At 42.2% G+C, this 27,151-nt stretch overlaps 1 protein-coding gene across 1 annotated transcript; it reads right to left on the reverse strand.

Annotated features, from left to right (window-relative positions):
• Positions 1-2,866: 2,866 nt before the first annotated feature.
• Positions 2,867-27,145, reverse strand: pcdh19 (protocadherin 19). Its single transcript, XM_020591333.1, has 4 exons — positions 24,337-27,145; positions 21,506-21,833; positions 3,332-3,497; positions 2,867-2,880 (listed from the first exon to the last, which is right to left on the reverse strand). Exons 1-4 carry the CDS (start codon positions 26,481-26,483, stop codon positions 2,867-2,869), a joined length of 2,655 nt encoding a protein of 884 aa, XP_020446989.1. The 5' UTR covers positions 26,484-27,145.
• Between the last annotated feature and the right edge of the window lie 6 nt (positions 27,146-27,151).

Genomic DNA, 27,151 nt, shown 5'->3' on the forward strand with positions numbered 1-27,151 from the left:
ACAATAGTTCCAGTCTTCTTGGATCTCTTTTGGGATAAATAAATCAACTAATTAATGCATAAATTAATAAAACTGATGCTGGCAGATCACAGCAGCCAATGTCCAGTGTCTTCCTCTGGTGAATGGCTCTCATGACCTGTGCGCAGTGTATGAAAAAATGAAAAATGTAAGCGCTTGTTAATGCTACCAAATGCACGTCCTTGTTGGTTTTGATTCTTGGTATTGATGCCATTTTTTTATGGCTTCAAAGACAACGTATAGGTTGTACAACATTATCATCTGGTGTTGTTGTTGTCTCTTTACTTGCTGTAATAGAGCTTCTATATACAGAGGTGTAGTTATCTGTTTTCAAAAGTGTACAGGTCTGCCTTCAGTCATCAGGAGATAAGCTGCTGTTTGCCATCTCACCTCCTTTACTCCTAATTATTTTTGAATTGTGTAACGATAACCAGCTTTACAAGGACAGGTCACTGACTGGGGTTTGCTAAATTATGATGCAATGTGTTTGTGCCATCTCCTTTTTACCATTTACCCGTAATTAAACTTTAACTCATTACAATAGAGAAGATAATTCATAAAAGGGAATTTAATTAAAATTTTATTATTAGCCCTTAATTTGGAGCACACCATGTTTGTTCTCTTGTGTAACCCCCGACTGCTTTTGCTCCCACTGAGCTTGACTTCATTAAACTTTAAATTAATTTATAAATTAGACTACAGATTTTAGAAACATATAGGCTGTTTCATCAAAGAAAAATATCATTCCTTTGAAGGATTTATAGATATACAAACACTTCATTTATAAAGCAGTAATGTTTCTACGCTAAAACAGACCTGTACTGTACAGTATATGCATATGTTTTGTGTTTCACCTGTGCTCCACTGTGGTCCCAGTGAACACAAATTAAACTGCCTCATCTTCTACAGTGGCTGCGCATCCACTGTGAGACTAATGAAAATGCAAGGCATGAGTAACAAGGGGAAACTTCATTTAAAAGACAAGATAGAAAATTTCTTGTGAATGTCACTCTGGCTGCCGCCTGTAATTGGTTTGGATGGCAGGTTCTTTGTGAGCATGGCCTGAAGAGGAAGGCAGTATGTTCCTGCTCTCGAGCTGTTCTTGTCCTAAAATGGAACTGCACTTTCCCTAATGCAATTATCTCTTAGGATTTTACACGGAGTCCTTTTAAGTGTATACTAGGTACAACCAGGAAATTCTTTATAATATTCAGCCTTTCAGTGTTTTTTTGTTGCCATCTCTTCCACTGCAGCTCATCTTCAGTGCAGCAGCTTCTCATTAATTAAAGGATTCAGTGGTGATAACCACATTTGCCACTGCATGTGTATCAAATTTTCAGGGGAAATAAACACCCACCCAGCATGTGAGGGCATAACCTCAGGTCTCTATGTGCCACTCAAGACTGCCTGTTCTGAAGAAGAATCGCATGCATTCGCCCAGGCTTCCTGTAAAAAAATGTTATGCCTGCCCCCACATTTCTGACTGACCTCAAATTAGAGGGCATGTCACTATATCTTGCTGGGAGGTCAAGTTTCAGGCAAGAGGATGAGGACTGCTTAACTACAGTGAGGACGCCACAAATGGCTACTTAATCAGGTTGGACAATGTGTTGTTGTGATCTGAGCGGCCCCAGTTTGCTGGCCAGAGCCACTCTATCCCCATAATTATTGTTCCGTTTCATCTGGAGGACTGAAAGGAGGAATATAGCCCCCAGTGTTGCTGGGTGACTGATAGGTAGTGTCAAGATGAGTTGGGAGGCAAGTGGAAAGGAACTAGCAAGAGAGAAGGGGAAGATGGGAGGAAATGGGTGGGACTTGACCTGTGGGAGACTTGCAGTCCAGATGCAGCAGCCCAGTAACTTTCCCCTTTTTCACCTTTTGCTTGTTTTTCTCCAGTAAAACCTGAGCTAAAGGGGTGATGGCCTCACTTCTCTGTCACTGAGAGGAAAAACAATCTCCTTGCCTAGTTGCTGCCATAAGATTTGATTTGCTTTCCTCCCAGCGTGACAATTGGTTCTGTAGTCTGGATGCAAGTGTATTCATTGTGTGGGGGCATGGGGAGCACCGGAGAGAAGAGGAAGGGTGGGGGAGTGAAGACACCAGTTGTTACACCAGTAAACACCCGACAAGTTCAGCAGATGTCACACACAGAAAGAGAGAGAAAAAAATGTCACACAGCTGCCGTACTGTTTGCATTATCGAGGCTGATACAGCACAATAAAACATTTAAATAATGAAGCAAGCTGGAAAAATATGGACAGATGTAGCGACATACACCAATAATATGCTATTCTGAAAAAAGGAGGCACAAGATGATGCCATCAGCAATGTGTTTCTTAGTCAAGGATTTCATTTATAGACACTGCTTTCCCTTTTCATTTCCATTTACAAGTTTAAAAAGCACTGACATGAAACCGGAGTTCTGTGAATTTCCAAGCTGTATCTTTCTCTGGAATAATTAGCAGTATTAAATTACAGTGGAATAAGATTAAAGCCTGCTTAAACATAAATGCATCCGATAAATTTTTAAGCCGAGTGACTACCAAATATTATTCTAATTGCTTAAAAACAGAAGGTATTTAAGCAGGGAGGGGCTGTCATGTCTGTCATGGATGCAACTCTTTAATGTCATCAGTTTAGGTGAGAAATACAGTAACAACCATCCAGGCTTGTTGTGGACACACGAGGCTCTTACTATCACATTAAAATGCACAGTTTAAACATGCTGAACAACAGACTAGATAGAATCAACAGAATCAATTAAACTGTCAGATCTAATTTTGCTGCTGCATTCTGTGTTCGAGCAGTCTGAGGTTGCTCTTCAGTCTCTGTTTATTGTTGCTGCAGCTCACTCGTGGACTCCTGTTGGTCCCGGAAGGAAATGTTACACATAATGTGTCTTATTATTGATATCCCATTGCTAAAGGAAGGGATGAGGAGGAAGAGATCGGGGGGGGCGGGTTACAGGGCAAGTCAATTAGAAAACAAAAAGGCTTCATTATCGAGCCAAGTTTGACTGTGGTTAGGTTAACAGAGTAGTAGTAGATGGTAAAAAGGGTAAAAGAGAGGAAGAAATAAGAGCAAAGATTCCCCTGGATAAAAGAAGGTCAGTGTATGAAACTGACTGGTTACAGATGCATGTACTATGGCAGTGAGAATGCAGAGGAGCATGTGTGTGTCTGCAAGCGACTTTGTCTAGGACTATGAAAAGAAAGCTTCACTTTGAACCTCTTACACATTCACACACAGACTCTTGTTCCACTTGTTCTACAAAAGCACTGCTCCAACAAAACAGCCTGTGCTGGTGTCGGACCACTTCGGGCCCCTGAGCTGCCATGGGCTTCCACCGCCACCACCCGTTTGCTCTCCACCCCGAGGACCATCATCACCACCTTCTTCCCGATTATAGAATTTCCCATAGATCCTCTCCCATCTGCTAGATTATAGATTTCCCTCTTCCTGTAGAGAGGGCAGGGCCCCTAAGGGAGGATCAGCAGTAAAAAGGGTGAAAGAGTGCCTGAGGCACAGCCATGGTTGTGGATGAGATTACATTTTCTATTTCTGCCTGTTAAAGGGGGCCTGCCATGATGAATACAGAGAGTTGTTACCATTTAATATCAACTGGCTCCCCTGCAAACTCAAATTATACACAATCAATTGTGACAGAAGGGTGCATGTGTGACAAATAACCTGCCAGATTCTCCGCATCATTTCACTTCATCACCCATCATTTCACCCCAAACCAAGTGGCCCTTTTGGGAATCAATCATGTTACAAAAGTGAATGATTCTGTTGAGAGAAGGTTTTTAAAAGCTTCACTGCATCGTCGTAGACCGCGCATTTCTGCAGGCTTTGAAACTAGACAAAAGAAAAACAACAACAAAGTGGGCGACATATGCTATTATGAGGTCAGCTGTGTCCTTGTACACGTGTTAAGTGTTGAGTATGGTTTGAGCAAATTAAGTAACAGCTTCTCTGAAACACAATGAAACAGATATGTAAACACCACACAACTTCCTCTTGGCATTTCCTTCTCATTTTTCTTGGCTTCCCGTGTGAAATTGAACAAATATTTGCCCATTCTAATCAAAACAATTGCCCCCTGCTCTCATAAAGTGAGGAAAACAGCTGAAGCACTCAGACACTATTGCTGGTTCTGTGTGTTTCACCCCCCACACAGGAAACTGCAGATCATGCGTCTGTCTTTTATTCTAAAGCAGAGACAATAGTTCAGAGCAGTCTCCATGTCACTCAGGCCTACAGGCTCCACAGAAGTCCAGTTAGTAGAGATGTGATTAATTATACATACATTGATAGAAACAGCATTCATTATTCATAAGCTTCTCAACGTCAAAGCTATTTCCCTCCCTTTCAGCATGATGAAAAGATTTTAAATAATAGGCCCCCTTCTGCAGACGTCTGCATTCCAGCGGAGTCGGCTGACGCTAAGGAGGCTTAAGTCAGAGCTGCTGTCTTACCAGGGAATCGGCGCTCGGGCCCAACATGTTTCAAGTTGTTGGTGTCTGTGTGGCTCCCAGGGTCAATGTTTTTGTTTTGTCTTTGTCTTAAGAGACGAGCCTGGTGCTTTTAAGTTTTTCAGATGGAGCTATAGCGTTCACTCAAAATGAATAGGGCTATAATGTGTCACTAAGGCGAACATAAGGCGGGAAAGGGTTTCATTTAACACCTGTTCATTGTTGACGTCTGTGTTTTCAGACTTATTTTATAAGCAAGCCAGAAGGAAAACCTGAGAATTTCTATGAGATTATGATTCATGGTTTTACATAGTAAAAATTAGGGAGGAAGGAAAAACTCTTGACTATCTACACTGTTCCCTAACAGAAATCGGCTTAAATGTCTTAAAGCCTGTGGAGCCCAATCAAATTCAAATAGTGGGAACTTCCTCTTTGGCAAGTCTGGAGGGATTTTCTTTAATTTGGATGTCAGACCAAAAAGTTTTCGCACTCCTCTCATCCCAAAATCCGTTAATGTGTGTGTGGCGCCACATGGGAGAAGTAATTGGGGATTTTATTTTTGAACAGACTCTGGAAATGTTGAGGATAACATCTAATCCAGGTAGAACTGGTCATTTCCAGAACCTCTGGGAATAAGTATTACAAACTTCTTTTTAGTAGCCATTAAATTTTTCAGAGAGAATTACTAGATACCATTTCCCCTCTTGTTTGAGCCCTGTATTAGCCAGTGCTGAGGGCGAAGAGGGGCACGCTAAAGTAGCGCACAAGAAATTCCCAAAGGTTTCTCCCACCTCCCCTGGACTGGGCCTTAAAAATAAACATTCAGACACACTGCAGATTATATAAACACATTTCCCTTAAATGCATACATGAGAGCAGTGGCTGAATAAACAGCAAAACTTTGAATCACTTCTGGGATCAGGAAAAGTTAGAATTAATTTTTGATTAACTCAGTGCACAAGAGGACGACAAAATTTAGAGATGTGTGAATCTGTGAGGGGAGCTGATCAACTTGCACTCTACAACATGGTGAAGCACAGTGTGGTACATTTTCTATTAGCAGCTTAAAGGTGGCTGTCAGCCACATCGATACCGCTGTAGTCTCTCTCTCTTTCTCCCTCTCTCTTGCTTTTTCTCTTGCTCACTGTGACAAGGCATCTTTCCAGACATTTTAGTTAGATGGAGATTTGCAGCAGCTCATTACAGACTGGGAGGCTCTGTGAGCGGATGCAGTCACTCTGAGATGGATTGAGTGGGTCTGTTTATTGACATGCCTTAACCTGACACTGGGTAAAGAGAATGAGCCACTGCCTCCAGACACACTACCACATCACAGCCACTCCAGCAAATATGGAGGCAGCACCCTGGATACAAGTGGAACTTCATCAGCGCTCATTAATCCAACTACCCCAGGCCATACACTCAAACAAACCATGTTTACACTGTGTGTTGGCCGGACGGAGACGTGATGGAGCTTTCAATGGGCATGTGTGCAGGTGCGCGGACATGCAACAAACACACACAAATGCATATACTGTGGCCACAAACACATACAAACATGCACTCCAGACTCTAGCTCATCAAAAACCCACCCGCCCTCCTAACCTATAACCCCCTAAACACAATATCTGTGTACACCAGCTGCTAAAACTCAGACGATGCACTTTGTCTTGCAAGTCAGAGGTGGTGCGCAAATCAGGGGTGGGTGATTGGGCTCTATGCCAAAGTACTTATCACAGAAAGGGGCTTTTTATTAAACAGATGGGCATATGAGATCTTTTAGTTTGCATCAGAACAAAGCTGCTACTATCGCTGATCCAGCTATGGAAGCCTAGTTAGTTTTTTGATCCTGTTTGCCAGCACTTCAATGTGAAGCACATCTGGTGCTAATATTTTGGATGGTCTTTCTAGTCAGCTTTCAGCACTGGGAATGACAGTAGAGTATTAGCTGCTTGCACATCACCATCAGCATCTCTAAATCCTGCTTGTTAACAGGACTGACAGGCTGCCATCATGGCACAGGCAGAACAAAACACAGCCGCTGCTCTGCGGTCAGATGCTACTGTTTGTTTCTCATTACAGTGTTGTTTAGGATATTGTCTGAAAGATGTGAAGATGGGAATTCTCTATACTTTATATTTAACTGTAAATTTACAAAAAAATCTAAACCTCAGCAAAAACAAGAAGTATGTGTGAAAAGCATAAGCTAGTCACAGACAAAAGTACATTTTTCTTGAGGAATGCACACATGCAGACACACAGGCAAAACAAGCAAAGGGAATAAACACTGTGAGTCAGAAAGGGAATAACACAAATTTACAGTGAAGCACACATGTTCATACACAAACGCACACACAGATAGGCTTGCAGTGAGGGAGAAAGGCAGAGCGGGGCCTGCTGTTGTCTCCACCAGGGACTGGGAGCCTAGCAGCTTGAGAGCAGGGCCAGTGGAGAGGGGGCCAGATGCAGTGGGCTTGACCCACTCATTTGTGAGGGTGGGGGGAGTATTTCGGCAGCTGAAACACATAAGGATTAGCTGCACTGACTTCATTTAATTTAATTTGTATTAGGGCCGTCTTTGGGGCAAACATCGTTTTTCACTGTGGGGGGATATATGGGGTCATGGAAAACAGCAACAGACGGCCTCCTACCCCTGCAGTGGATCCACAGGGGAAAGTAAGGAACTGTATTCCCAGACCTCAGGCACACACACGCAGATGCAGACAAATACACACACTCAAGCACATATCTTGTTTCCACCTAATTATGTCTATATTATGAAGTCAAATCTCTCCAGCTGAAATGCATCTCAGAACAGCATCCACCTTTCCACAGCTTGAGTTCTTCAAATGAAGACCTTGAATCCTTTTGTTCTGCCACCATAACAACATGTAGTAATTTTCTGTGCTTATCAAAGCTCTGCTTTGTGTGTCTGTTTCTGTGTGTGTGTGTGTGTGTTGCACTAAGCTGTTATCTACCAAGAACATATCTTAGGGGTGGATGTTTATCTGTGCTGATGCAGATTGGAGGACTTTGCTTTGTCTCACTGCAGCAGTACATAATATTATTTGTATTTAGTTTTTCACTGTTTATTTCTCCTAGGCTGATATAGTGTGATAGGTTATAGTGGAGAAATCCTTTTAGTTATCTCCAGTCATCTCATGTGCTTTTACTTGTAATCTGGGAATTTAATAAATGAAAAGGAGATGAAAAATCTGTACACAGTCAAATAATTCAACTCCCCTTTGTATTCCATGCAACATGACTTACACTGTTAGGCAGAGGAGGAAAACAACTGCAGTAAGTGAGTGAGTACCAAACATGTCTTCTCACTCACAATTTACAGTAGCTCTGTGGAAAAATATGGCAGCGATCAGCGATTAAGCCTGCTGTAGCAAAGCCTGTGATCATATGAAAGCTTCCTTTCTGTTTTGTGCAGGTGACATAGTCAGAGACGAATCTAATGTAACACACTGGGGGAAGTAGTTTTATTACAAACATGTCCAAAACATAAAGAAAAAAAAACCTATGTGTGTGAGCTGAAAAGCATTGCTTTGTCTTTGCAAGACAGAGAGGACTGTACTGCTGGAGCCTGTTCAAGACTATCAGGCGCTCACTAGCAGTCGTTTCTTCCTCTCTCCCCCAGCCCCTATCAAAAGATGTTACTGTGTAAAATGTCAAAGAAAAAAGAGGCAAGAGAAGTAATCGCCTTCTCCTTTTTGATCGCAAGTGGAATAATTGGAACCCTCTTAGGCTCATTACATGAGTTGCCCGCCAGCCAAACGACGGCTCCAACTGCCCCTCTTCATTCATGTTGGAGCTTTGAAAAATATTGCTTCCTCTAGTAACAACTCTTTATAAGATGCAATGACTAGAGGTCCTGGTACCTACATTAACGGGTAATCCCACAGTGCTTTTGAACAGATATCTTTCAACTACCACTGTCAAACATCAATTCAGAACAATGGGAAGGAAACGGCAGTAATCGTGATCTGTAATAACGCCATTATGGATATTGCACAGCTCTTCTCACCCTCACTTTTTTTTCTTGTCAGTGCTATTCTTACATATGGTATTACATATATGTAGCATTTGGATCCCTATTACCAATAGCCTGGTCTTCATTGTTATTACATCTATACATGTAATTATTGTGACTCTAATTACTATTACTGTATTACCCAAATTAACCTTATTCCGCATTTAGATCAACCACACTGATGGCAGCGAAGCCATGCCTATGAAGAGTGGCACCAATGTCCCATCAGATACATCCAGTATAATTAGCTGTATGCCTTACAGGGCCTGTGTGATGGTAATAATTAGAGCTACTGTAGCAAAGGTCATGCAAAACAATTTAGAGAAGATGTCGGCTGCATGGGTAATGGGAAAACAGGGAGAGCGCCAAGAGGAGGAGAGAGCTTGGATGAACATGGAGACACTTCTGCTCTTCCATCTTTCAGAGAGGGAAGGCATACGGTTGTCACTTTACCTCCGTACTTGCTTCATTTTTAACCAATGCTCTCAAAATAATTGAAACTGAAGCCCCATTTTAATGGCAAGTGGAGTCTCAGCTAACACTGTTTAAATGGATCCGTGATTAGATTTGAGGAAAGTGCTACAGGGTGTATCTCTGAACTGGTATCTGCTGAAATCGATTCACTGCCTTTGAGGTGTGATAGCTGTTCCGTCACCCTGTTGTTGCATCTGGCTTGAATGTGTGAATGTGTCTTTGCTTAGTTATCATTATTAATTGTGTGTGTGCGTGTGAGAGAGAGAGGCTGAGAATGAAAGATGTGTTGCTTTATCCAAGCGCACAGGTTAATGAGTTGAGTCAAAAATGTTGACACTGAGGTAAACAAGTACTCACACTGAGGTAACTTCTATTTCTACACTCACCCATGTGGCTTGGCACGCTCTGTAACTCCCAGAGTGCATCTAAGCATAGCGCTCAGGGTTCATAACCTGGATCCACTAGGGGTTCACTCAGCTCCCTCACCTCACCACCATTACACCCCGATGAGATGCTGTAAGTAACAGTCTCACACTCAAATATAGCATCTGAAACAAAACATATGCTTACATGAGCAAGACCGGTCTCTATTCCCTGTTGCAACACTGACACCCCCCCCTTCCCCACAACCCTCGACAACACTTCATTAGCAGTGATACAAACAGTCCTGAATTGGCTTGTTAAACCTTTTTTTATAACCCATGTTTGTCACAAGCATCTTATCTGTGTCATAGCTGCTTAACAGATCAAACCGGTGTTTTAGCCCGTTTATTACAAATGAAGAATTTTACATTACAGGAAACAAAAAGCCATACATTGTTTCTTTTGGATGTTTCATGTGCTTTCCTGCCCTCTTGGCATAGAGTCATTTCTGTAGTGTTAGAGGAATAGTTTTACACTTTGGGAAATGCACTTTCACTTTCTTGCTAAGAGTTAGATGAAAAGATTGAATATGCCCATGCCTTAGCCAGGACACTATTAGCTTAGCTTAGCATAAAGACTTGAAACAGAAGGAAACAGTTAGCCTGGCTCTGCACAAAAATGCAAAAAAATTGCTTATCGGCACATCCAAAGCTTACTATTAAATTATATCAAATGACAAGTGATGGTTTTACAGGTGGGCTGTACACTGGACTTTTCCTTGTTAAGGAGCAGTGACTTCCTGGAGTTGCTGCTCGTTGCCTGGTAACCTCACACCGAGGACAAAATTCAAAACATACCAACTATTATTTTGAATAAATAAATAAATAAATAAACTAGAAAATACATGCAAAACCTTCAGTATGATGATCTACTAGTATGGTGTGTCAGTGATTATTAGCAGAGCTCCACTGAAACTAGAAACTGGGCTGGAGATATTAACGCAAATTAATTTCACTTTGTGAACAGAAAATGTGAAATTAATATTGTGTATAGCCAAATGTGCACATTCCTTTCATTGTAGCTTTGGCACATGGTCAGATGATTTTTGATATTCACATGGTCTTGAATCCATATTTTCCACAACAAAAACTGAAGCCACCGCATTAAACAGTTACTAAATGTGATTAAAAGCAACAAGCACTGCAATCACGAAGTGCTGCTGGTCATCTCATTCAGACGCTTTATTTGGTTAGATTCAACTTACTGATGAATGTCACTGGGATGGGGGAGGAGGCATATGCTACGATCCATATGCCTTTGTGACTGTGAGGTTATACTGTGATTATCACTGATCTCAGTGGTTAGATGCCTAATCTCCATGACTCATATCCACACGGGCCACACTGGGTGATGAAAAACCATCCTCCCCCACATCTGAAGCCCTGAACAAGTGTTGAGGCAAGCAGTGATAAGCAGGTCCTTATCCTTTTAAAGACACTCGCGTAATCCAACAGTGGTGGGAGGAGGGAGAGGGCTTCAGCTTTAAGGGACTTAGTCTGGATTATAGCTAGTCTTCCAAATTAAACCAAAAGTCAGCTTTCTGCAGTTGCTCATGTAAGCTGGCAACTGGCTTGTTACCAGTGCTACTAACAAGGCAAACGATGGAGATCTATAAACAGAAAACAGTCTCACTCAACCACCAATAAATGTAGGTACCACAGCAGCAAAACCTGACAAGTTCACTTCCCCTGTGACTACGCTCAAAATTTCTTCCATACCTGTGTACCTGAATTTTGTTGCCAACCGGCCTATGCACAGACAAGCTTCTCAGCCATGGTAAGGCTGCTGTGTCCCCACTGATACTGTTTCCCACAGCATAACAAGGCCAAATCTTAGGCTTAGAGGCTAAAATAATCATTACTGGGTAGCAAACAAATGAAAAATCTGAATACCACTCCCAAGACTGTTGGTATTTTGTTTTCTGTCCTATCGCATACAAACATAAAGGGGGCAGCTACAATTTAACATTTTGGCTTGATAATGAAAACCCAAAGAAAAACATGGCTGGATTCACCTTTTTCTATATACAGTTTATCCAAGGAAAATATAAATTTGAGCAACAATAAGTTAAAGGGATAGTTCCCTGTTTTAGGCAATATGCTTATTTGTGTGATAGGCTAATTGATGCAACCCTCATATCTGTGCATAAAATACTGTCTGAAAGACTGGAGCCAGTAAACAATTAGCTTAGCATCCCATTAAGACCGGACACAAGGGGATACAGCTAGCTCGGTTCTGCCCAGCGGAAAAATATCTGCATACCAGCATTACTCTTCTTCTACTTTCGGTTGTTCCCATTAGGGGTCGCCACAGTGAATCATCAGTCCCCACCGAACTGACAATGCGCACGTTAAACTTGGCATGTTTTACACCGGATGCCCTTCTGGATAATGGCCAATTTGGTAGAGTTACCAGTCAACCTAAGCTGCATGTCTTTGGACTGTGGGAGGAGGCTGGAGCACCCAGAGAGAACCCATCAAGGTACAAGGAGAACATGCAGGTTCAAACCCGAAACCTTCTTGCTGTGGGTGGTGCAACAGCTCTAACCACTGTTCCACTGTGCCACCCACATACCGGCATTACTAAAGCTTAGTAATTAACATGCTACTGTATGTCTTGTGTTTCATTCATACAAAAAGTGCATGGAAATTCATTGCTTCTGACCAAGATGTCTTCATACTGAATAAACATACTGTGCATATCAGAGTGGTGTCAATATCTCTATGTAACTCTCGACTAGAACGTAAACAAGCATATTTCAAAAAATAAAGTATTCCTGCAGAACTTATTCTGTATACATTTATAATCTAGGACAAACTGTCATCGGTTTCCTTTAAGCAAATATTCAACCATTCTGAGAAGTAATATTCTCATCTAACTCTTCTTTACTCTCCTTTGATGGTTCACAGAAAATCTTCTAAAGAAGTGTTTAAATAAACTGTGTTCATGCTCCCATGTGTGCATAAATGTATGTGCATGTATTATATATGCTGTCACATCAACAGTGCTTACAGCCTGCTGTGATGTTACAATCCTGAACTAGATAAGAGCACTTAAAATCAGATCTACAGTGACCTTTCTGCTAGGCTCCCTGACTAAGCTGTCAATCTGTTATTAAAGCAATAAGATTATAACCAATATTTCCTTTAACTAATACAGACATGCTGCCTACTCACTAGCTCCCCATAAGCCTGAATTGGGAACAGCTCTCAAATAGAAAACAGGTACAGAACTTGAACTAAGGAGGTTACTGTGGCGGAGCTGCACTCGGAGCAGTGCGACAGAGGCCAAGTACTATTCATTCATTTATTTGGCTGCCTGAGCTGCGGCATGTCAAATGGTGGACGTGAGGGGAAAGTCAAAACTCATGTCCCATTGTGTTCCACAGCCAGACACAATCTAAACCCTGAATATTGTTTTCTGATGCCATAAGAGAGCACAAATAGGCGGTTGAAGTCATTATCAATTCCCTTGAAAGGCAATCACAACTATTATCATTAGTGGTGTTTTCATCCTCCACTCTCAGCCCAGAGTAGATATCTAATCTATTCTGTGGCACACATTCTTACCTTTCCAACTTGACCTGGTATCACTTGAGCAAAGAAATGGTTTCCCGCCTCCCTGGAAACTAGATATGGGTGTAAATAATATGCCTAGCCTCTTTCTCAAAAGACCTAATCCTAGGAAAACAAACCTGAGCGAAACAGGCCCACCTGAATTGCTTGCAGGAAAACTAGATAATCAAAATGCAAAACAGCCTCTGACAGAAAAATGAGCCGACTTCTAACAACAAATCCCCTACACCTGACATCAGCAAATTCTCCTCCTGAACTTTTATTTGTATACTGTGTTTGGGTTCTTAACGTAATCGCGCCGCATTCAGCATTCCATCAATGAGCTGTTCCTGTTTTTGTCAGCCTCACTGTTTAGAGTTTTACAGACATTGTGAATGAGAAAAGGAGCCACACAGTGCACACATTAGGGGTCCCACAATCTCCTCAGACAGGGGGACAATGGGTAGGGGAGTGGAGATAAAGGAGGGGGATAACAGGGGTGATGGAATGGTTGGTGCTGATCGGGAAAAGAAAGGGGGGTGAATGGGAGAAAAGAAAAGAAGAGGCCCAAGATACTGGCCACACAGGGCACAGGGGAAAGCGAGGGCTCTGAGAGGCCTATACTCGGTCATAGCCCATTAGGCTGGCTGGGTGAAAATGCTACAGCTCATTACATGCTCTGCCTCTGTTCTGTGGATGAACAATGCACAATTACGCTACCCTGCTGCTCCTCTAGCCATAGTGCTGCTGCCTCTGAGGCAGCCAATACTGCTGCTATAGTGGCTCCCCCCCCCCCCACCCCCACAATTACGCTACCCTGCTGCTCCTCTAGCCATAGTGCTGCTGCCTCTGAGGCAGCCAATACTGCTGCTATAGTGGCTCGCCTGCCAACATCCTCTGTGCTCATCAAACATCCCATACATGCACTCCCTAATGAAAATCCAGGTTTATTTCTTAGAAACAAAAGCGCTGTATGAATTTGCTGAAATGAAAGGAGGGGAGAAACAGGACAGGCTGCTCCTCTGCTGGAACTAACTAAACAAAGGTACAATGCAGCATTTGTGTGTGCAATACAATGATGTTTGCTCCCTTTTGTCTGCTCTGCCTTCTTTAAATTCTTGTTCTCTGGAACTTTAAAAAAGGTGTACATGACAAAGGAATAACTCTGTTATTTTCAGCTAAATTTCAATTACTCTAAAGCCAGGAGCAGAGCTAACATCCAGATCAAGGTTTTAAAATCACAACAGTAAAGTGTAGCCTAAGCAGACAACACTGAAAATGCCATGACAATATCTGCAATGCAGCGAATAACTAAGCTCAGGACGTATCTATCCACCAGCAAATTGGTTCACTTCAAGTCTTCCTACTTTCCACTCAACAATTATGCATGCAGAAGTTGACATTTAATCTGATGGGGGAAATGCTAAATAACATCCTTCTGCTCCCTCTTTGTTTTAGGGGAAAAAACCGGACACTTGGAAAGGTCATTCTTCCCTGGTGTCAGAGCCGGCTGCTTGGAAAAGTTTCCATTCACAGTGAGTATTGTTATGGTTCACAGAATCCCTCCCCCATTTCCCTGTCACTCAAAAAGCACAGCTTCAGCGCTCACTAGGAAGAAAGCCCTGGGAACTCTCTTAACAATGTAACCTGTATAACCTGTGGTTCAACTAAGACAGGACAGTGAAACTAAATCACAAGCCTGACAGCCATGAATTTTAATTATGTTTTCCCTCTGCACATTTGAACAAAATGGTATTTTGGAGGACTCAAATTATTATAGTTATTACTAGAGAATTCCTCTGACTTTTCTCTCACTTCGTTTACTTGGTCAAAAACATACTGGTCTTGTTTTTACAAAACAGATCATTAAAGACAATTAATAACTTACCCATAGATTGACTGTGAGTCTCTTGTTATCCTTACAAAAGGACAAATACTATATATATCGAAGAAGAGTTGACTTGAGTTTTTTCTTACATACACCAATACACTTTGTACAAACACTGCTGTTTTAATATTCCTAAGGTGGACTGACAGAAGTGGGAACATTCCTCTTGACATGCACTGGAAATGACTGAGCAAATAGCACTGTGAGCTTCCACAGCACATGGACTTCACTGCCAGCCAAAACAAGTCTTATCATTTGTGTTTTTAAATATGCAGGCTGACCTTTTCTATCCCATACTAGTGTAACCACAGGCAACAAAATCTGCATTAATGACAGAAAGCAATATAGTTATTTTTCTTGGGAGCCGTCCCTTATTGTACGTTTTCCTTTCACCTGTTTCTAAAAACTGCAAGAGTTTGGCAAATAGAGAAATGTGTGCAAGGCCGTATATGATCGCTTCAAAATCTGTTCACAAATCCATTTTTTCACCAATGTTGTGACTCCAGAGTCCAAGGATTTCCATGAAGCAAAACGCAATGCGGCATATTTGTGTCTGAAAGTTCAATTTGAGAAAAAACAAATAAATAAAAAAAAACCCCAACGCCACAGGAAACTCATTTAAATGTGTAATTACGTTCACGCAGGATTGCTTGCAAGGCTTAACAAGGTGCGTAATGATGTCTCTTCCCCAGCGATAAACATCATCAGTATGTCCATTTCCATCACTCCATTTAGACCTCTCTCAATAATGGGTGGACCCATCAACCATAAGCCCAACATCATTATACCCCCTTTTTGCATATAGGTAAAATAGTTTTAACATAAACCGGGGGTCTGCTAATCCCATTATGTGACTACTTTGTTGTGTTAATGGGTTTACTGGAAAATTAAATCTTTCCACACACAGTGTTAAAGCTTTTAAAGCTATTTCAAATATACTTTCCGTTTCAGTGCTCTCATCTTGAACCAAGGAAAATTATTTCAAAAGATGGATGAATGATTAAGTAGATTAGTACCACTTGATTTTACTTTTATATCTGAATACACTAATGGTGTGCGTGTTTGTGCACTCGTGTATAAAACAGCATACAAAAGTTTGTTTGCTGATGCTCTCAAGACGTTCAACCATTTGATGATCTTACTATAAACTGTCAAGATTTTTTTTTTAAATACTTCTGTAAAGGTTGATATGGTTTGCACAAGAAAAGAAAACCACCAGCTTTTCTGTCTCCCTCTCTATCAATCCTTGTTTCGCAAGGCCTTGTAGCATGGCTCTCTCTGTGTGCTCCTTACTAGTCACAGTGGTTACAGACACACACAGAGACATGTGCCCATCAGACGCCGTCACTCATGTGTTTTGACTCTTAAGATCTTTTGGCCGGGCGCTCTGATCTTGACGAGTGGGTGGCGACCCGGTGGGCCTGGATGCTTCTGACCGGCTGCCTGTATTTGTTATGTCAATTCACTGTACCTCTCCAACATCATGGATGACGTGCAGTGATGGGGTGTTGCATGTTGGGGTCAAGGCTCTAAAAACCCAACTAGCCCTGGCCGTGCATAAAGTGAAAACCATCCTGTTGAGTAATGTCACTAAATGACTAATTCAGCTTCACCATTTTTTTGTGTTAAACACAATGGGAGGAGCCAGCTGAGGAAATAAGAAGGCACCGAATACATCACTGTCACACTGTTAATTTATTTATTTTTTAGACAAGGCTTTACTTCACCTTATAAACACTGACACTTGAAAAGCAGAGCATTTCTGAAGTCTCTGCCTTACAAATAACCTCTCTAAATAATTAACAGGTTCATCTGCCACTCAATCAGCGCACATCTGAAGCCTTTGGAGATGAAACGATTTTCTCTCAAATCTTTTGAAAGGAGGAGACTTAAAAGAATGCTACATACACCTCCCACTCTTCCATCACATCACAAATATATAAAAATACAGACATTTAACATCAAGCATTTATATATTCCTTCCTTTAATGCACAATATCTGTTTTTGTTTCTTTCCCACCATTAGTCTTTGACAAACTGCTCAGAGTTGAAGAGGTTCTCTTTTTTCCCCATACATTTTTAAAAATGTTATATGCTTTCGTTTCTTGAATGATACACTGTTCTGGTTGCTGGTGCAGTTTGGCCACATGTGTGTGTGAAAATCAAAGAGAAAAAGGCAACTTTTGTCTGCTTCCTCAAGTTAGCCTACCTTACAATATGTAGACCACGACTGGGACGATTTTCAATTAATCTGCTAAAAATGTCAGACTCATTCACCTCTATCACTTCGCTTCAAATGGAATTAAAAACTGTGAATACGAAGCTGTCAGACAGGGCTTCATTAACATCAGGCAGTGAATTAGAAAGAAGTCCCAGCCAAAGTGTCCACTTGCAGTAATGCACGTATGCAGCAACAGTGTGAGAGCTGGAACAAGAGACCAGATTTTACTTCCACTGAGGAAATCTCCACTTTCCATGTTGTCCTATCACAATTACACTTTCAACCAATAGTCAATACTTTCTGCTTTTTGTCTATTCATCAAACAAAGCTAAATGATTATGCCAAATACAGCCTATAAGGACAAACTGAAAATGCTTGAATTCTCACTCTAAATCTGCACCATCCCCTTGACTAAAAAGATCTTCAAAACGTTAATATATTTTAACTAAAAACTGAAAAGCTGTTAAGACAAATAATAATTATATCATATACTGTCAAAATGTATGCACTGAGGAAAAAGAGGAATAATAATTATATCATATACTGTCAAATGTATGCACTGAGGAAAAAGAGGAACAGTGATGAATATGTAACACCAGAACTACTCTATAAACTCTGAGACTGAGTCTTACAAAACTACATAAAACTAATCTTATTAGCAGCATTTATAGCTAACCACATCTTAAACAGCAGGGAATGATGACAATATTACAACAATAAAAGACTACTTTAAATGCAGAATCACATCAATATATGATTATCAAAAATATTGGATTAAGCCTCCCATTTCTCCTTCTCTCAGTCGGTCATAATGATGTAAATGATAATGTCACAGCCCATATTTCACATAAATGTGATCCTCCATATGAAATATTATGCATGTGTTCATGAGTATGCGTGTGGGGGGAGACCGGTAGTTTCAACAGCTGTGCAGTATGTGCTGTCAGCGTGACATCTACTTTGTCTGCTCAATATGACACGTTTGAACGCTCCCGTGCATGCTGTCCTGATGTGAAGTGATAGCGAGGGATGTACAGCATCTCCGGAACCACTCCCTGTTGTCTCTCCTACATCGGTATCAGAGCGGCTTCCTTACTAACAGAGAAAAACAGCAAGGCTGGCACACTGAGATTGTCAGCTGTTATGTCGTATCTTTCATTTTCTCATTTAGGTTCACTTGACTGACTGAACAAACTCAAAATGTAAATCCCTTCCTCTTTTGTCAGAATGACACTGAAGCACACACCACAATACAGTATCACTGAGACTCATGTAGCTACAGTATCTTTAAGGAAACAGTGCAGAGAGCGTCTCGAGGATGATTGCATCGAATATCAATTAACTTGTGAAGCGCACGCTGCAAAGCCTACTGAACACTTTACACCATGTAGTGCAAAGTCAAGCCCCTTCTGTCTAATTCCACTATTGCCTTTTTCTTATTCATATATCACTTGTGTAAAAGAAAAATCTACAATCTCTTACCCGAATAAGGCTAATCAATAAAGTCAGATAACTTATTTTGCTGCTATGCTCATTATCTGGAATCACAGGTGTGAGAAGCCTTAGTACACATTACAAATTCAAAAACACATTCTAGCCAAAGGCCATTCCTTTACTGTATAATTGTCTTCCCCACCAAGTGATTTACTATAATTAAGCCATGGAAGACAGCTCTATTCTCCTGTGAGCGATCATATTAGTACTACCACAGGCAGGTCTAACAAACATCTCACCGCCAGTGCTTTTCAAAACAATGGACAGCAATGTTCAGGGAGGTATATATGGGTACATGTTCTCACAAGGGAGAATACAATATACACAGTGCAATTGCAGGTATGAGGCCTTTGGGGACACCTGTCACTGTTATCTTGGTCTGCTGTGTGTGTGTGTGTGCGCCAGTGCGCTTTGTCTGAAGCAGGAAAAGCTTGACTCCAGCTGCTCTAACATAAGCAGGATGCTCACTGCCCCACATAAACCAACAATAGAGGAGAATTTTGCATCAGTCATAAACATTAATTGGTCATGAGCCCATATCCTCTTTTTCTACACTAGCAAACCAAATACGACCTCCCATCCACATTCAGATAGCTATGATATTTTTAAAATACATGTTTGGAAAATAAACAAACAGAGAGACATCACTATGCCCTGGTGGAAAAACAAAAAGCTCTTCCACTGAGGATAAATGAATCATGGATAATTATGAGGTTGCCCTTAGGATGAAAGCAATTTTTGGGACAAAGCGGCCTCAGTAATCACAACGGTGCAGCCACTCATGTGTCCTAGCCAGTCAATGGGACATGGGTTGAGGACTGGTGGAGTCAAGTTGTTTCAAGCTCAAGCTGGTTCATTGTAATAAAGAAGTTATCAGTCATTCCACTGCTGTTTGTTTCTGCTACAAATGGCAGTGTAATTATAGTGAAAACATTTTTTTTTTTTATTTAAGAGCAACATTTGAACTTACTGTAGTGTTTCTATCTCTTGCAAATGTCACAGTCAGGAGAAACGTAACAGTGACTGCAGTCGTTACACTGGGGCTACTCTGCTATTCATTTGCATCCTCAGTCACACACAGGCACATTCTTTTCTCAGTCCAGGAAAAAATATGCAATAGCCGGGTCAAAGAGATGTTTGTCAACATCATGTGCAAGGCGGAGAGCGACGGAAGCTGCATGCTAAACAGGCCCAGCCTCTATCAAGCCAATCAACTGCCTCTAAGAAAACGAGAAAATGTAGTCGGGGCTCAGACACCTGGCACTAGGACTCATTCACCCTCGCTCCCTTCTTCTCTCCTTATCTCGCTATCTGCCCTCACACAGCTCTATCAAGGCAACTCCAAGCTTTGCGTGTGGAATCATCAAAATCAATCTTCAATCCTATTTGTCTCCCTGTCCAATTTTTCATTAGATGAAACAAATAAAGGCTCTCCTAATCCTGCTGCAAATATGCTTTTATTGGCTGGTTAAACCACAGAGACAAGATGCTGTTTGAGTTTTTTTTAAATTATTTTTATAAAGGTGGTTGAATTTCTTCAGAAGCCAGAGGAAAGGGCAGTGGTGGTGACTTCCACAGCACGACCTCCCAGCTTATACATTCACAGCATATGGGTCGCTGCATGTACCTGCCGAATCCCCCCCTCTACTGACCAGATAACACCACAGGATGACCCCATACAGCATTTCTCATTCTTTCCACTTGTTTTATTCACACAGACACACACACAGTCAGAAGCAGCTCAGACAGGCACAGTAAATCAGCGTGCCTGTAAGTAGGGCTCATTGACCCCTCAGGATCCATGGGTGCCTGAATCTCTCTGGATCATCCAGTCAATACATCAATATCCATCTCGCGTTTCTTGTTTTAAGCCCCCCACTTCCAAACTCTCGATCCCACCTTCTCCTCACTGAATGTCAAACGGAGATCGGAGTCATCAATTATAAGTGTGTTTGTATACGTGTGAACATGGAGCTGGAGCTTATTTGCTACTCTAAGAGTGAGCAGGATACACATTGTTATACAAACGCACACTGATGCACCCACTGATTCTCTCTCTCTCTCTCACATACACAAACATAACTGTCCCTCTCTCCCATGGGATCAAGGAGAAGTGGGTCATGAACAGAGAGAGGGAGGTTGCCCAAACAATCCAACAGAGCAGCTCATACATAAGAAAATCTATATCCTAAAGATCAGCTGGTCAGCATACACTCTGTCAGCTTGAATAGCCTTTTAGCCGGAGCCATGCATGTTATGTTAGGGTAATTCAATGGCATTCTGTAACTCTGCAGCCAAATGGACGACACACAAATAAGCAATGATTATTCTTTCTGATAGCATCTGAAATGATGTGCGGTGGAGCTGATCAGCTGGTTCAATATATCTGGCAAGTGCTCAAACTCCTGCTCTTTTTTGCAATATGTCAGCACACAAATAAGAAAAGAAAACAAGTGGAGCGAGAGAGGTCAAATAATCCACTTTGTCAGGCCTCCAAATTCTGCTTGGCACTCAGTCTCAGGTCAGCTTCAGCGTCTCAGCACCTTAAAATCCCTTGAAGGGGTCCACTCACTGACCTAATGATGCATGTGCCATTTCAAATAGCTCAGATTCATAACATTTGTAATACAGACAGATGTTTCACTGACTTTATAATCTGTGGTACGATGTAATGCTAAATATCACTCGATCTTAAGATATGTTGACAGGTAGAGCAAAGATTATTTACATCCCATTCTTCAGCACAATCAAAGACACCTGTTAATAGTTAACAAAGAAGGAAATCTAACAAAGATGATGTCTTCTCTCCTACTGAACCCTCACAGTAAATCATAGGACTCCTCCTCCCTTCTTCTACCCCTAACACTCAGAGAAGCCCAGCCAAGGATTCAGGACAGAGCACAGCTGATTGTATCTCACCTCTGGCAGTGGCATGCCGTTGATGATGAGGTCTGGCTGCTGGTGGCCCTGCCCAGTGAACGGGTGCTGATAGCCATGGTTGGGAGCTGCATTGCGTGAGTTCTGGTTCTCCACGTTGAGGAAGGTGCTCTCGGACCGCCTGCAGCCCAGTGGCAGGCTCTGCTGGTGGTAGTCGAAGTAGTTGAGCGAAGAGGTGAGAGACGAGCAACTCACCACATTCATCTTGTCTGTCTCCTCGACGTCTCGTGGAACCAGGCGGATGTCGTTCTTGCTCAGCTTCTTCTTCTTGCTGGACTTCTTCTGGTTGCCATATGAGTACTCCGCCACCCTGCGCAAGTAGAAGAAACTGAACAGACTCAATAAAGCAGTGTTCTGCCTTCCCCTCCCCTGTCCACACGGTCAGAAAGCTTGCCCGCCATGCCAGCTAGGGCGCTGTTCGACCATGGGTGCCAGACAAAGGCTCATTGACTGCGTCCAGGGGTGGATCAGTGCACCTAAGTCACTCCCCACTCCTGGCTTGCAATGGAGCTGTCATCCTTTATTTGTTTGCATTTGCATGCTCAACAAACGACATGTCACAAACAGGCAGACTATATGCAAACATGCTAAAAACCACAGAAGCAAAAAAAAAAAGGATACACTGGTAGTGAGCAGCACTACCGGTATATGCAATTATATTCAAAGCACACAACCACACTAATTCCATTTTTTTCTTTTATTATCAGGTCAGCCCACTAGCAAAATGTAGTGCAGGAGAACTGCAGATTCAAATTCGTTTAGCTGCCTTCAGTTAGCTGCAAACTTGAAATGAGTATTTTGACTTTAATAAGAGCAAATGAGCAACACAGCCATGTTTTATCAAAGCATCCTCAGACTGGGGGAAGTATTCATTCTTCACACAGCCTTGCAGTTTTCCAGAAGAGAACAGATGCTATATACTCTATAGTAATGACTACAAACTTCACTAGACACATTCCAGACAATTTGTGATGTTTATTACAATCTGCATTACTTCAAATACTAGAGGAGGCCATTTTTATCCTTACAGCATGGAGCATATGGTTTATTTCCCGTTAAAGCCCACAGCAAAACTACAGTTACCCATAAAATTACAATATCTGGAGTGTCTCTGCTCCTGTCTCTTGTCTTGTCTGGAGTGTCTTTCCTATAGCAGCTCCCACTGACCCCTGTTCTTCACACAAACACAGCACTAATCTTTTGTCAGTTCTAAAATCACACGGGCTAAAAAAAAAAACACCACAGTAGTTTGTCTTTTTCATTTTTGTTTTAGATTGCATCTTGAAAACAGTGCCCGCCCCAGATTCTGCTCCTCCTTGATTCAGAGGAAAGAAAATGTGGAAGCTACAAGGGCAGAAAATACTCCATCTCTTTTTGATTTATCAATTTAACATGTTGTTTCTCTGCTCTGTGCCCAAATTGAAATCTGGGAGGGGAAATCTTCAGAGTTAGACAGACTGACAAGAGGACAAGCAATAAATTGGAAATAACTGCTCCTGATATTTGAGGTGGCGACTGAGAAGCAGAACACATCAGTGCTGATTAAAACCCCCAGCAGGGAGAGTGGCTCACACTAGGAGAGTCGAGAACTGAGAGCAGTTCTGGATTTTGATTTTGCTGTTGTCTATCGTTGTTTGTTCTCTGAAAAAATGCACAACTGCCACTAAAAATACAATAAAGAACAGCTGTTTTGACGAAGATGTAAGCACAGTGGTTTCCCTCTACAAACACCTTTAGTGTAGTTTAAGCATCTGCTGAGAGAAGTGAGTTCATCTTGTCAACAATCTAAAGGTAAGGTCACTCTTGAAACTGGAGGGGTTATACTTTGTGACAGGATTTTCCTCAGAGCCACTAAAAAGACAACCAGCATTGATTTCAATGCTGCACCCAAGCAAAGTGCTTAATGATAATTTTTGCCAAGCAGTGCAAAAGCAAAAAAGCACAAGTCCAAATTCACACTGAGGAGGAAAAAACAGAGCAATAACATGCTTCAAATGCTTAAAATAGCCAAATTTGACATCAAATCAACAAAGTTATGTTTGGAGCATAATATCTTTATAGCTTCAGGTTAAATTCTCAAATCCAATCTATATGTAAATTTATAGTGGTAATGTGTCACAGGCAAATCAAAGCCAGCACTGATGCTCACGTTGATGAATAAAACTGACTGTTCCATATGCAAGTTCTGGAAAAGATTAATCTGCTACTTTCCAGGAAACTATAGTTAAGGCCTGTGATGTAACTTACATGATTTTCTAAAATAAAAATTGCAATTTTTTAATTAATATTAATTTCATTTGATTTTATCCCTGACATTGCTTGGTGCAAAATAAAACAGAGGTCAGTCTGAATGATACTGGAGGACTGTCCATAATCACACTAGATTAAAGCTGATAACAGCCAATCAACCATGGTGGACGTTAAATAATAAATGTCCGGGACTGCTATTGAACCAGTGGGACTTTAATTGTCTGCCAGCATACCCGCAAATTGAACATGACAGCTGAACCGTCATATTTATGAGTCGGTTGGTCGCAATGGAAGGATTAAATCAATCACTTTACCCTAAAACTGAACAGAGGGCCTCGGCAGAAAGTGTCTGATTTAAAGCAGTCGGTTCAGTTTCAGCTGTGGATACAAATCTGCAGTCCTCACATTCGGGCCTCTGCATGCTGCATGACAAAAGCAATGCACTGAGTTTCAGGCACGGATCGCTGGACACACGCACTGGCGCACGCGCACTCTCCCTCTCTCTCATATGGCACACACACACACACACACACAGCCACATACACACTACATTTAGTCAGTACCTGCAGTTGTACGTCCGGATCTCCTTGTTATCCCTCTTGCACTTGACTGCCACAAAAATCATGGTGACAAACAGGATAGCCGCGATAGAGCCCAGGGCGATGATAAAGATGAGGGACAGGTTGACAGGTCCAATAGGTTCCTGCGCGTTCAGGTCTGGTGAGAGGTACACCACGATGTAGGCCGAGGCAGAGAGGGAGGGCTTGCCGTGGTCCCTCGCCACCACTGTGATCTCATAGGTGGATTTGGCGTTTTCTCCAAACATCCTGGTGGAGCGCACCTCTCCGTTCACCTGGTCGATTTCAAAGAAAGCCCTGTCCCCCTCTGAGATGGTGTAGGTGAGCCGCCCGTTCTCCCCCTCGTCGTAGTCGTCTGCTTTCACCTGGGTCACCATGTAACCCACCCCGGCGTTTCTTGGGATGGAAACCTCCGCTGTGCCATTAACCAAAGGGGGGTTTGTCATAACAGGTGTGTTGTCATTGACGTCCAACACCACAATACGCACAGTGGCGTTACTTGATAAAGAGGGATTACCATTGTCTCTAGCCAAAACTTTGAAATCAAAAGTCCTGGTGTATTCATGGTCGAATGATCGCATGGAGTAAATGCGGCCCGAAGGGTTTATGCTCACATATGTGTTTACATCCATGTGCTTAATCTCACCAGGGACTATGGAGTAAGAAACTGTGCCATTCATCCCCAGGTCCGGGTCTTCCGCTGATACTGCTAGCAGACACGAACCAGGGAGGTTGTTTTCCATCACCATCTCTTGATAGTGTGGCTTGAGGAAGTGTGGAGGGTTGTCATTTTCATCTGTGACTTTCACTACCAAAGACTTTGTGGCACGTAAAGGAGGGGTGCCACTGTCCTCCGCTTGGATAGTCAGGTTGTATGTGTCCTTTTGCTCTCTGTCCAGCCTGCCATCAACAAGTATAGTGGAGAAGCTTTCATATTCTTGCAGTCTGAACGGGACATTACCCTGCAGCCTGCATTGCACTTTGCCGTTTGCACCAGAATCCTTATCTGACACCCTCACTAACGCAATGACATATCCACGCTGCGCGTTTTCACTAACTTCCACCATCTCTGTGTTCAGTGAGAGTAAACTGATGACAGGTGGGTTGTCGTTCGTATCCATCACATTCACCGTGACTTTGCAATGAGCTGGAATAGAGTTGGGACCTAAATCTTTAGCCTGGACGTCGATCTCGTATATCTGTGTTGTTTCATAATCCAAAACACCGTTGACAGTGATGATCCCGGTTCTAGGGTCAATTTTGAACGCATCCCTCGTTTTCTCAGTGACGTAACTGTTGAACGAGTACACAACCTCTCCATTAGTGCCCTCGTCAGGATCCGTTGCATTCAAGTCTATGACTAATGTGTTGATGGGGGAATTCTCCATCACATTAACTGTATAAACGGGCTCGTCAAAAACAGGGTTGTTGTCATTAGAATCAATCACCTTTATATTTAACTGGACCGCGCCTATCTTTGGAGGGTCTCCTCCATCTTCTGCGCTGATTTCATACGTATAGTGGGACTGTGTCTCTCTGTCTAACGATTTTTGCACAACAAGCTCCGCAATTTTAGACCCATCCCCTCTGGTCTTTATTTCTAGTCCGAAAAGCTCATTTGGGGTGATGGAATATGACTGCACTCCAAAGATCCCCGAGTCCGGATCGCTTGCCCCCTCTAGGGGAAACCTGGTACCCGGGGAGGCATTCTCAGAAATTTCAATGTCAATGTGGCTCGTTGGGAATCTGGGTGCGTTATCGTTCAAATCCTCAATCTCAACTTTGATGACACAGATCTCCATAGAGTTTGACATCACCTCCAGTGAAATAATGCACTTTGGGTTCTGTCGACAAACTACATCCCGATCTATTTTCATTTGGGTTGTAAGGATTCCGGCTGGACTGAGTTCCACCCATCGTGGTTCTGAATTGGAAATAACCCTTAAGTATGGGGGCTGCGGTGCAATCTGAAATCCTTGCTTTAGTGCGTCCTTTGTCACGTTTCCAATAACTGAACCGGGCTTCATCTCCTCGTTTATTCCATACTTTAGGTTGATAACAGCCCCAGCCCCAACCCAAAATAGAAGGAACACAGCAACTGATTGTATTAATTCCATGTCCTTGGTTTGCATTGTACCTGTTGAATTTTTCTCAGCTGAATAAAGACTTTGATAATTACGCACAGGAACGCACGTCAGAGAAGACAGCAAAAATGTTCCAAATGAATCATCTTATTGAAATGTCCAGAAAAAGTGTTTGAATGACGAATAGCTCTAGTGCATGTAAATTATACCATGGCGTGAAAGCAGTGATTCTAACAAGTGCCTTCGCCTGTTTTACTCTTCTGAGGCAGCGCACATCCCCTGGCTACTGCAGCGGACGAAACACTGGGGACGATAGAAATGTGAAAACATGCTGAATCTTTTTATAACAGTGCCCTGTAAATCCGCGCATCTCTCATCAAGCGGCAAACTGCTCTCACACATGACTCATATGATGACCTGTCCATTTTCAAGTGAGCTGAAAGGGGGGAAAAAATTGCCCGGACTGCACAGACACAAAATGACAATTCCAGTGAGCAAGGAAACAAAAAATTCAAATCTTCCGTGCAGATGAAGTAATGGGGTTTAATGTGCGTGTTAAATTCTCCGCCTTGATCCCTACAAATATTTAAGTCGCATGGATTAACATCTTGCTCTGTCACATATTAGAAGCACTGATAAAATGTCCTCCCAGGGCGGCAGCTATAGGCTTTCAAACTGCACACCTGATGAAAAAAAAGCTAAAATGATCTGCAGTC

This window comes from Monopterus albus, unplaced genomic scaffold (genome assembly GCF_001952655.1).
Source record: "Monopterus albus unplaced genomic scaffold, M_albus_1.0 scaffold2.1, whole genome shotgun sequence".
Lineage (NCBI taxonomy): Eukaryota > Metazoa > Chordata > Actinopteri > Synbranchiformes > Synbranchidae > Monopterus > Monopterus albus.